The sequence below is a fragment of the Papio anubis genome, chromosome 5 (assembly GCF_008728515.1).
Source record: "Papio anubis isolate 15944 chromosome 5, Panubis1.0, whole genome shotgun sequence".
Classification (NCBI taxonomy): domain Eukaryota; kingdom Metazoa; phylum Chordata; class Mammalia; order Primates; family Cercopithecidae; genus Papio; species Papio anubis.
Genome location: NC_044980.1, coordinates 105,140,703 through 105,153,321, shown reverse-complemented (window position 1 = coordinate 105,153,321; position 12,619 = coordinate 105,140,703). Strand labels below are relative to the sequence as shown.

At 37.4% G+C, this 12,619-nt stretch overlaps 1 protein-coding gene across 2 annotated transcripts in view; it reads left to right on the top strand.

Annotated features, from left to right (window-relative positions):
• EPB41L4A (erythrocyte membrane protein band 4.1 like 4A) overlaps positions 1 to 12,619 on the top strand; it is a 255,671-nt gene that overhangs the window by 103,620 nt on the left and 139,432 nt on the right. For both annotated transcript variants that reach the window (XR_001903629.2, XM_021939596.2), the window contains one exon: positions 6,684 to 6,788. Coding sequence is in view for 1 of the 2 variants with exons in the window: in XM_021939596.2 (XP_021795288.1) it covers positions 6,684 to 6,788 (105 nt within the window). In the remaining variant the exon portion in view is untranslated. The remainder of the gene's footprint in view (positions 1 to 6,683; positions 6,789 to 12,619) is intronic.

The following is a 12,619-nucleotide window of genomic DNA, read 5'->3' as shown; positions in this document are numbered from 1 at the left end:
TGATCCACCCGCCTCGGCCTCCCAAAGTGCTGGGATTACAGGCATGAGCCACCACGCCTGACTGACTTTCATATCTTTTCCTTTGCAAAGTATTGAAAGAGGTAAGGTTAACAATCAAGGTTTCATTAAATTTCAAATGAAACTAGCCACCTGACTTAGAAATGAAGCCCCTTTTCAGCATGTTAAGGAATGGGGGTGCGTAACTTCCACATTGGTATATAATGGCCTGTAATAATAGTTTGGTCTACCTGTTCAAAAGGCTTAGGAATAATTCAGATTAAAAAGACTTTTTTGGAGGGTTGGGAATTATGAATTGTTTATGTGTAAACATAGAATTAATAGCTCATCACCATGCTCCTCTATGCATTCCTTACCTAACACTTCTTGGTGCATGAACCAAATTGACAAACAAACTGCCTCCAAAGCAAAAAAAGGAAATGACTACTTTCTACCTGGTTGCCTTTTCCTTTCAATAATTTTTTATGCAAGTAATATGTGTGCCTGGTTGCTACTCAAAGGCACAAAAGGAATTTTTTTTTTCTTTTTGTTTGAGATGGAATCTCGCTCTGTCACCCAGGCTGCAGTGCAATGGCATGATCTCAGCTCACTGCAACCTCCTCCTCCCGGGTTCAAGTGATTCTCCTGCCTCAGCCTGCCGAGTAGCTGGGATTACAGGTGCGTGCCACTACGCCCAGCTAAGTTTTTTTTTATTTTTAGTAGAGACAGGGTTTCACCATGTTAGCCAGGATGGTCTCGATCTCCTGACCTCGTGATGCACCCGCCTCGGCCTCCCAGAGTGCTGGGAATTCATAGACGTGAGCCACCGTGCCCGACCTGCAAAAGAACTTTTGATGATAACCAAATCTCTCCCTGTCTCACTTTCTCAAGAAAGTTTTCAGTCACTTTTTAGAAGTTTCTTAGTCACTTCATAGCCCGAGGGCTTCTCAGGGGTTCTAACAGGCTGGTCAAAGACTTCCCGTATCACATCACTTTGCATTATATTCTGGAATTCTGAAAGATATTCATTCTCCTTTCTTCTGGCATTTATTAGTGTACTTTTCCCATTTTCTAGAGAGTAAGCATTTGCTGGTATTAGGCAATTAATAAATAAATATTTCAATGAATGAAGTTATGTGTTTCATAATATCCTTTTTTCCTGTAAAAAATCCTAGAACTGGCCCCTTCCTGGACAAATATACTTTAATCGTACTTTGGTTCTTATGTCAGTTCTCTGTCAGTTCTTAATTTCTTTATTCAAAGATGATTTCTTCTGGACTTGAAGACTTTATACCTGAACTGTAAAATATTGGCCCATAGGCAGTCTTTACAAAGTACCCATAATAAGAATGAAATTATCTGTAAGTATAAGGGCAGAAGGCATAACAATGGAATACTGATTGGGCAAAGGGTTATTGGAAGAAGTCAGTTAGGGCAGAATGGACAGAAGTGTGAGCTGGTGATACATACCTCCACCCCAGTAGCTAATTTACCTCTGGCATCCATGCTCTCTAAGTCTTATCATATTACAGTATGACAGGTAAAAAGTTAAGAGGTTTTCATGGGCGTGTTTGCTTGAAGTAGTGACAGAAATACAGCATTTCTGAGACTCTCCTGGCCCTGCTCCAGATGCCTGTGTAGACACACCTGCACTATACAGAAAGCTATAGAGGGAATCATGAGACGTCATATTTTTTTAAGGTCAGCACTGGATTTGTTGCATAACATTGGATGCTTGCTTTGTGTCCTCTCTGTAGAGGGTAACAAAAGATGCTAAAGGATAATATTTGCAAAGCATTTGTAGCACCAGATTCTATATAAATGCAGAATTGTCACAAAAGATTGGCATGTTCTGGTAGTTTTGGAATGATTGTTTTGGAAAATTTTCAGATTTGATGATTTCTTCCTCTGCATGAAATTTTAGAATTTCTATATACTTTCTAAACTGAGCTGGTTTTCTGAGTTTGCTTTTGTGTATAATCTTTGTGATTAGAGTATTAGATCCTTTTTATGCTTTATAAATCTGTTATCTTTATTTGAAAACCCTAACATTTCTACTGGACATAGAAGCACAAATATGGTTTGATTAAAGACAGAGTTGATTTACGTATTTTTAAAATCTGTACCATTTCATTGTCATACGTAATTTCAGGCATAATTGTTTCCTCTTTGTTCACGAACGACTTCTTGTTTACCTGTTTGGGATAGAAGAATTAGGTGGAGTTGTGTGACTCTACCTTCTCTAGTTATTCCATCTGTTTCTGTCTGTGCCTAGATGGGAGAAAGGATCCATAAGTGAGATTAGATCAAAATGGAAGACTATCTTCATATGCCAGCATTACAGAAATATTTTGAATTAAGGGGAAAGGTGTGTGTGCACTTTCTACAGTAACCTGGAAAGTGAGAAAGTTTGATCTAAAATTTTAGATCAAAGAGACAGAGTCTCACTCTGTCGCCCAGGCTGGGGTGCAGCAGTGCGATCTGGTCTCAATGGACCAGAAATGATAAGAAAAATTCCTGAAAGGCTAATGGGAAAGAATTGAAGGTGAAAACCACTGCCCAAAACATGAGCAAAAGAACTATGAAAGGTTGTAGTGATAGATTGAGTATTCCAAGCTTAGTGGCTGTGGATAGATGAGAATCATAGAAAGCTCTGGGTAACCATTAGTGTGATGTCTATAGAGCCTGTGAGATACTCAGTATCTTTCCAGTAAATTCTTTTCATAGCTACATTGGACAGAATTTACTTTAAGAATCCTTTCTTGATGTACTTACACCAGGGATGCACTTAAAAAAGGATAAGCTTTTTGTATTCATCATGATATTTTTAGTATACAGTTGGATCCAATTTTCTGTACTGTTACTCACGAGTTTTACTTGTGATACTGGCCTGCCTCTTGAGCCAAGCATACATATTCAGAAAATGAAGGTGGTAGGTTGCCTGAATGTTCCTATTTTGTACCTCAAGAATGCTGTAGCCGGGTGCGGTGGTGCATGCCTGTAGTCCCAGCTACTCAGGAGGCTGAGGCAGAAGGATTACTTGGAGGTTGCAGTGAGCCAAGATCACACCACTGCATTCCAGCCTGGGCGACAGAGTGAGACCCTGTCTCGGGAAAAAGATAGGAATGCTGGAAAATCTGGCTCAGGAATCAGTCATTTCTACTGCTTGTCACAGCTGATTCTATCTTTGGATGTCTTTGCTATTGGATACTCCCTTACTATTGGGAGCCACTCCGTCAATTAATCCTAAACTCTTGCTCAGAAGTCGAAGTCCTTGGCTGAAAACACAGATCATATGCCTGTGACCTGGCTGTCAGTTATTCTGGGAGCCTGATTCCTGCCTCCACCAAGACTCACATAGGGGAATTGTTTGCACATTGGCAGAGGTTTTGATGTGTACCCAGAACAAAAAGGACTAAAGTGGGAATTTCTCTAAGAAGGTTTGGCATTAGAAACTCTTTTAATGTAACCCACAGCTGAAAGGACAAACATCATATATTCATCTTTTATTCCCAAAAAGAAGTTGATAAAACTATTAGTCATTGATTAAAGGCCAAAACAGAATAAGACCAAAAAAGCAGAATTGAAGGAACCATCTGTTTGATTAAGGATATGCATTAGGGCCATATACCAGCTATTATACTTAGTGGTGAAATTTTAGAAGCAATTCCATTACAGCCAGGAAGACGACAGGGTGCATGTTCTCAAAACTACTAGTTATTCTTTTATTGAGGTCCCAGCCAATGCAGTAAGAAAAGAAGAAATAAATGTGGAGGAGCATTTTGAAAAAGCATTTTGAAAAGTGATTATCTGAGAAGACTCCATAGACAAACTAACAAGAATTTAGCAAGATGGCTGGGAATAAGACCGATAGGGAAAATTAGTTGGCTTTCCAATGCATTCGCAATAGCCAGTCAGAAAGTAGAACAGCAATAAAACTAAAATACCTAAGAATCCGCCTGTGTTATTTTCTATTGCTGCATAACAGATTATCACAAGCATAGTGGTTTAAATGTACCGCCGTTTATTATTTCACAGTTCTGTAGGCCAGAAGTCCACGATGTCATGGCTGACTTCCCTGCAGCGTCCTACCAGGCTGAAATCAAGGTGTTAGTCAGCTGTTGTCCTTATTTGAGGGCAATGGGGAAGAATCAACTTCCATACCCTTGTCAGTTGTTGGCAGAATCCCGCTTTTGTGGTTGTAGGACTGAGGTTCCCATCTCTTTGCTGGCTGTTAGCTGGGGGTTCCCCTCAGGTTCTGAGGCTATTCCCATTCTTCTCAGCCCCTCCGTCTTTCAAGTGACAGGGACGTGTGGAACCCTTCTCATGGTTTGAATATAGTTGACTTTCCCCCTCCTTTTCCCTTCTGCTGGAGAAAGTGCTATGCTTTTCAGAGCCCATGTGATTAGGTCTACTTCAGTGATCTCCCTATCTTACTGTCAACTGTGCCATATAGCATAACACTATCATAGGGGTGCTATTCTCATTGTGCAGTTTCCAGAAGTCAGGGCAGGACATCTTTGGGGGTGGGAGGGCATTTGGTAAATTTGCCTGCCACAAAGTCTAAATAGAATTTTGTAAAACCGACATAAAAAGTGTAAAATATCCTCGAAGGATATAAAAGACAACCATAGAGGTTTCGCTCTGTAAATATCATAGTATCTACACCTCCCCCTACCACATCATCTGGTCTGTCAGTTACATTTAAATGCAGTTAAACCCCCAGCACAATCATTTATTCAATTGGGTAGCTGGTTCTAAACGTTCCTGAGTGGAGAAAAATGTTTAAGAACTGGCAAAGATAGTTTTGAAAAAGAAAAATGGATATCAAACAAATTAAACTACATATATTAAAATCTTGGGGGTATTGGTTCTGGAATAACCCATGAGATAGAATACTGGGGATTCATTTAATAGATGATAAAGTTGTTTCAAATCAACAGGGAAATGATAGCTTTTTTGGGAAATGGTGGTGCAGTTGTCTATCCATTTGGAAGCAAAGTTAGACCCTTATCCCAAGAACAGCAATAATTTCCAGATGAAATAAAGAGCTAAGTATAAGTAAAATTCTACAAGTATTTAGAAGTACTTAGGAGAATTTGCTCATAAACTTTGGGTTATGGAATGCCTAACTCAAAGGCTAGGAAATGCAGTTGGCTAGTAAGCACATGAAAGAGTGCTTGCTTTTATTAACGTCAGGAAAATGTAAATTAAAACAATTCCTTTATTCCCCTCTTTTTTTGCTCAATCAGATTGGAAAAACATTTTTGCAATCCAAATGTTGGCAAGGGTGCGGGGAAAACATATACTCTCATCGAATGAATTGTAATGGTCTTTTTGGCAGTGCCTACTGTAATTATGAGTATACATATCCTTCAGATGAATAATTTCACTTCAAGATTTTTACCCCAGAGAAATACACAGGTACATGAGCACAGAGACATTTACAGACCACTATGGCATTGTGATTATTGCAGAAAATGTCCAATAACCTAAAGATTCATCATGGAAGGGCTTTTTGTTTATAAATTATTTAATGGATTTTGAAAAAGGAACCAGTTAAAGTTAGCCAAAGTAATTTAGAGGAAAACAGAATACCTATGGAATTTGTAACAAGAACTTTCTTCTCCTGGTGTGTACTTTTATAACCTCATATTGCCCATTTTATAATAAATTTAATAAAAACATTTCCCTCATGCTAACAATCCATTTTCTAAAAGCAGTGCAGTATTAAGTGCTCACCATACATGGATAAACGCATCCTGGTAATTTTCTGAGGGCAGATGAAACTGAACAAAAGCCCTCCTTTATTACCATAATGGGAGACTTGTTGTGGGATTTCTTTTATTATCTTGTTATACCAGCCAGAGATGGGGCAAGAGAAAGGAAGAGGCTGTATCTATACCTATACTATAAAAATGGATTATTTTCTAAACTTATGTGGTGTGTGGAGTAGTGCTTGCTGATGAAGTGTTTCTTACATGTGTGAATATTTGATTTTTAGTATGTTAGATGATAAGAATCTTAATTTAAAGAATCTGTATATGTAGTAGATGGGGAGAGAAGAGATTAGCTTTTTAGGTAGTTATCAGTATTTAAAAAGCAGCCAAAAGAAAAGTTTTGTGTCTGTGCTTATGTGAAAGAGATAAAGTGAAATATCTTCACAAGGGCTTTTGAGGACATTAGCTTTAGTAGCTTTAATCTATGGGTTTATTATTTGAGGAGTGAAGATAAAAGCTTTGACTATTGTTAATTTTATATATCTTCTGTATTCATTGTGAGAGTAATGCTATAGGCGAAAATTGCTTTTAAAAATGAAAGAATGGTGGAATTTTTAACCAAAGTGTTTTTTTGATGCATTTATTAGATGTTCTTCATATAAAAGATTATCTTTATTAAAAGAATTTTGTCCTGAAGATAATTTATAATCCGAGAAGCAAGAAGCTTATATTAATTTAAAACCCACTATGATTTCAAAAGTATTTTCCAAAGCAGTTTCTATAATACACTTTGCTTTAAATCACATTTTTTTTCTTCGTAATTGAGGCACAACTTACAGAGGGAACCATGGTCTAATACAATTGCTGCTATTGTGAGTGAAACTAACAAAAGATGAGAACCATGATTGTGTCCTATTTAGGAGCAAAAAGGCAGCTGAAAAATATAAAACTGAATTATTTTTGCAGAAGTCAACGAAAGGTTCCATTGTCCTTGACCACGTATTCCATCACGTAAACCTTGTGGAGATAGATTATTTTGGGCTACGTTACTGTGACAGAAGCCATCAGACGGTGAGTACGGTGACTCTGTTAAATTTTTCTGGTTATAAATTTCACTCTATCTCTGGCTTTTCTTGATACGGTTTTAGGTGGTTAGGTTCTTTGTCACTGAAAAAGACTGAAAATCTCAAACATGTTTTCCCCTGATAATTTCTTTGCATTTTTTCCTCTTCTGCCAAAAGTCTATAGAGTTGCTGGATTCACAGCTTCTGTACATGTGTCGTCCTCTTTGCAGATGGCATATGTGGTTTCCAGATTTGCAACCTTATGAGAATGCAGAGCATCAGTGCACATGGAAGACTGAATATGTCATTTAATATGTGTTAGAAGGCAAGTGGCTAGTCTCTTGAAGTGCCAGATATTAATTGCCTTTTAAGAAAGGGAATGGTTAGAGAAGAAATACAGTGTAAAAAAAAAAGTGACTACCTAAGTTTTATAAGTGAGATAAGCTGTTACAAAATAAAATAAGTAGAGGTTTTTTTATTCATGAACCTGATGAAATAAGAGTAATAAAGACAACTTAGCTTTTAGTTCTTATGTCAGTTGTTCACAAAGGTTAATTCAGAAGGTCTTCCAGTCTGGAGTAGAGAGTTCCTAAGAAATTCATCACAATGGAAAAACTTTGGAGATGAAGATTTTGAAGGATGAAAGGATATTCATTAATGTGACTTTTGGTTTAGTCTGAGAAAGATCTTAGCTTCATATAGGCACAGCTTCATTATGCAGAACGTTCACATGCTTATCTCAGAAATTTGACTTGCCTTTTATTTTTCATCCTATTCAACTGCTGTTGAGATAGAGATGTTCTCCTCTTCCTTCATTTGTTCTCCCATCCTCCACTGGGTCTTTTGTGGTACATTCAGTGAAGAACATGATTTTCTGAGTGGTGTTACTGCTATTGATGGTGATCACTTGTTACTTTTCTTGAGCTAGTTCCTTAATCTCTTCTGTGTCATGGGAGGATTTAATAAGGTTGGAATGAAAAATTGAGTATGTTGGATAGCTTTCCATAGAAAGGAATAACTTTCTAAAGGCTAGTGGTCATTATGGCATGTTGCAAAAAAGGGGAACAGACATGTTTAGAAGTCCACTGAATTCTATCTTGTACAGACCACAAATAAATATAGCAGAACTGTAAATTTATACAGAAAGATTAAATTGAAGGCTAAAGAAGGTATCATGTGCTACATTCATATTTTTGAAATAACATTTTTTTCCTAGCAGAGAAAACTACAGTTTTCTGATCTTACCTACTATGTCAGACTTTCCCTGGAAAGATTGACTGTCTTGCTAAAGTTATATAGACCTTGTCTGTCTCTATCTTCCCCCTCACCCTTTTTTTAACTTTGCAAAGGAAAAATGTGAAAAGCTAGAGAATTTCAAAACAATGACCCCTGCTGTAGCAGTTAGCATTGCTAGTTTATTGAAAGTTTTGTAGGGTTTAAATTAAGAACATTTTTTCCTCTTTTACTCCTAAGGTTTGGCATTTATGATGGTGTTTATAGTACAGGTTTTAGGAGAAATGACACATTTAGAAGGAGAAAGCTCTGAAGTCATATTGTTTTGATGTGATAAGAATATCAGGTATGCAAAATGACATGAAAAAAGTATTCTTTGCCTATTTTTGTTATATTCTAATAGTGAACTCAGCTAAAATAGAGGTGATTTGTAAACATTGCTTAGTCTTTGCATGTTCACATGTATTGTCTGATTACCTTTTAATTTTAGAAGGCTATGAGAATAAGGTAATGAAATTTTGTACTTCCTCTTGGCAACAGTTTCATCAAAAGTATATTAGAAGCAACCCTGCATATCTGACAGTTACTTAAAACAAATAAGGATTTAAACAAAAAAACCCTGTGTTAAAATAGTACAGGATATGGTTTAAAAAATCTTTGTCTTAAAAACCAAGTAATGGTTTTCATGAACGTCGATTGAATTACTGTACATTCGGGACCTCACATGACAGAGAAGTTGTCTGCACTGGAGGACCAGGAGAACCTAGAACCCTGGAACTCATCGTTCATCATCATTACCAACGTCATAATCAGTGCACCAGAGACTGTAAACATTTTTGTTTGTTGAAATTGTATGTTTAGAACAGTTCTCTAAAGTATTATTATCTTTCTATTAGAGATGATGAAACGCAAACTAAGAAGGTTAAGCACCTTTCCTAAGGTCACATAATCAGCACGTATTAGGACCAGAATTCCACCCTAAGTCTGAGTGTCTCCAAGACCTTTCAACCACTATAATATCCTGACTTTCAAGACAATTGAAATTGCAGCAGCACAGTCTTCCCTTTAAAGAACTGGTGTATTTGAAATTAATCAGAGGCTGGAAGGAACTTGAGTCATCTTTTAGGCTTTCAGAAGTTATTATAAATGGATTGTGATCTGGTGGAATAGATAACTGCCTTTGGAGTCACAAGATAGGTTTGAGTCCTATGTCTGCTCCTAAAAAATGGTCAAATCACTTAATTTTTCCGAATCTTGATATGCTTATCTGTAATTTGACAATAAAATGCTTTTTCTCCTCAACTCTCAGGATTGATATAGGACTAAATCAGAACACATGATAGCTTTTTGTAGATGATAAGGTATTAAACATGTAAAAGGGCTTTCCTGTTGAAACTAGGATAGGAGCAAATATTGCTGGTGATACTAGTGGAATGAAGGAATAAGGAGAAAGTCTAGAAGAAAGAAAAGAAAAAATTAAATAAACTGTACATTCTTAAATGCCTTTGGAGATTTTGGAAGATGAGTTTTGTTGATATTGAAAGCAGTAATAAATATAAATGTGATATCTCAATACTACTTCTGGTTTTAAGATTAGTTTTGAAAGGGAAAGTGCTTAGCCTGGGCATAGAGCCTATTTTCTGTTCCACTCTGGCTTGTGCCAAGTCTTCTTGATCCAGACTGGTGTGTGTGGGGATGTAGGTCTCTTATATTAGGGCCTTGGTCTGACTTACAGAAAATTCCCAGAAATTATAGTTATGTCTTACTTTAATGTTAGCACTTGAGGCTCCTTTACAGATTATTCCTTGAAAGGCAGAAGTTGTATATAATTAGAGCTTTTCTCAGAATATGGAAATCAGCGTGGCATTGAGAATTAGGCTGCTGGATCTGCTGCCCTTTTACTTAAGAAGTCAAAGGAGGGGGAACGTGTGGAGCACACAGATGAACACAGCATGCAGACATTGTCTTCTGCCAGTGAACTCTGTTTTTGCTTTGCTAAGACAATAAAAGCAATCAGAAACTTCCCGCTTTCTTGACCACCCCCCCCCCCCCCCCCCCCCAAACACCTAGTTGCTTCTTACACTTCCTATCCTGTTACCAGTGTCTGTGAGTTGGATCTTACCACCTCGCTTTTTCTGTTTGGTGTCTCTCTACCCTACCTACTCCCTCCTTCCAGTCAGTGTTTGGCGTGTTCAAGTCTCTCCCATTTAGAACCTCCCATTCCCCACCTCCCTTGTCCTCCTCTATCTGCTGCCATCTTTGGCTCCTTCTGCACCACACATAATCTTCAGAAAACTTTGTCTAAATTTCTTACATTCACTTCTGAAATCCCATTGTTTCCTAAACGTATCACCATGCAGCTTTGATCCCAGTCACATCACTGAAACTGGCCCTGCCTTGCCAGTTGCTAAATCTAAGAGACTCTATCATTCCTTATCTTACTTGACCTTTCTTTTGCTTTGACACTAACAACTTGTCCATTCTTGAAATCTCTTTTTGTTCTTCTGGCACTATATTCTTTTTGTTTCTCTCTTTTCATGTTTTCTCTAGTTATTCCTATTTGTCCTCTCTACGATCATGATTCCACTACCTGTTCCATAAAATGTTGGTATTCACCAGGATTTTGTCCTTGATTCTCTTATGCTTTCTGTTCAGGCCCACACATTTAGTGCTACCTTTGCTAGTACTGTTTATCTCTGAGATAATTTCCTTAAGCATCTAAACTAAACTGTGTATGTATTAATATTTGTATTCTCTTCCCTGCCCCCAAGTACTCTGAGTATTGAACAAAAGTCCTCATCCATTGAGTTCTCGCAGGCAAGCTCAAGTGTGTCCTCTCTGCCATTAGTAGTGGCCCTCTTCCTTTCATCCTGATGCTGTACTTTGTAACATGTGCAAGGTTTCACGTTCTGTGATTGTATGTTCTGGAAAGTCCCTATAATGATTGATAAAACATGTATAAGTGATAATGTGAGTCTTGTTGCAAAGAAAGGAAGATTGTAATGTTGGATCGTTACAAAATGAAACTTACTATGTCAGATGTCTTCAAGCATCTGTTGGAGGAACAGAGGGGAAAGATCAAGAAGCAGAAAGTTCCTCTCAGGTAACCCTTTGACTTTATGAAGAACATCATAAGAAGCACAATATCCTGGGAGGGCTGACAACAACACATGAAGGGCATCTGGGAAACAATGATGGTGGGTGGCTTTTCAAGAGTCCAGGACCTGGAAGGGAATGCCAGAAGCATCTATAGAGGGCTCCACAGCACCGAAGCTCTCATTTTCCTGCTGACAAATGTGTGTTACTTTTCCTTGGTAATCTCATCTGTTCCATGGTTTAAATTATATCGAAAGACTGAGCCTCAAATTCCTATCTTCAACCCAGATGTTTCAGGAGGGACTACACTGTGTTAAAATTCAAAATCTGGATTCAGACTGTATGGGTTCAAACCACAGTGTACTTGGATAGCTGTGTGTCACTGAGTGAGTCTCCCTAACTTTTCTATACCTCAGTTCCTCTGTTTATAAAGTGAGGCTAGTAATAGTACCAGCTTCATAGGGTGGTAGTGATGATTGAAGGAATCTATAAAAAGTACACAGACTAGTGCTTTAAAATGTATGGTCCACATAATGTTTTAGCTGCTATTCACTACTTGGATACCTCTCATGTATCTCAAAGGTAACATATTCAAAACTGAAGTCATCTTCCCCTCCAAATCTGCTTTCTTTAAGAAATGTTTCTGAGATTAGTGATTTTCAAGATTTTTTTTTTTCTTTTAGAGATGAAGTCGCACTATGTTGCTTAGGCTGGTTGGTTTCAAACTCCTGAGCTCGAGTGATCCTCCTGCCTCAGCCTCCCAAAGTGCTAGGACTACAGGTGTGAGCCACCATACCAGGTCTACGATTTTTTTTTTTAAAAACCATGTACTTGTGTATAATGTTAGATTGAGAATTAAAATTTTGTAAGTTTTAGCAGATCCAGGTCTTTGGTTTATCTTAAATATTGACATTGTAAAAGCAAATTGTCATATTCCTTTTAAGTGTATCCTGTGAATTTATATTTCATAGCAATTTTGTACTCTTCATCTACCTTTACAAAAATATATGAACAAACTCTTTTTTAAAAATCAGAAACTTTTCTTTATTCCTTTTATGTCTTTAAACTTGTATTCCTATTCTACTTTCTCCCTAAAATGTTATTATATTTTTATTAATAAAATACATATATCCATAATATACATATAAATTGGTATTTTAAAAGTTTATTTCCTGAGATGTTAAGGATCTAATTGTTAGTGAACCCTAAGAGTAGTTGTTATTACCATGGTTGTCACTATATAATTAATTAAAACAGCAAAATACTATGCATTTTAATAATTATTAAACATATTTTCTGGGGAAAATGACAGATGGGGACAGGACTAGATTGCAGCTCCCACTCGGACAGATAGTGCAGTGTGTGGAGACTTGCACTGTGAAATTCTGCTCCAGAACTATTGCAGAAATATACCAAGAAAGCTGAGACAATCCACAGACCCTTTGAAGGAAGCAGATTGCTCCTGCAGGACCCCAGAGACACTGCAAATACTGTGCTGGTATCCATGGC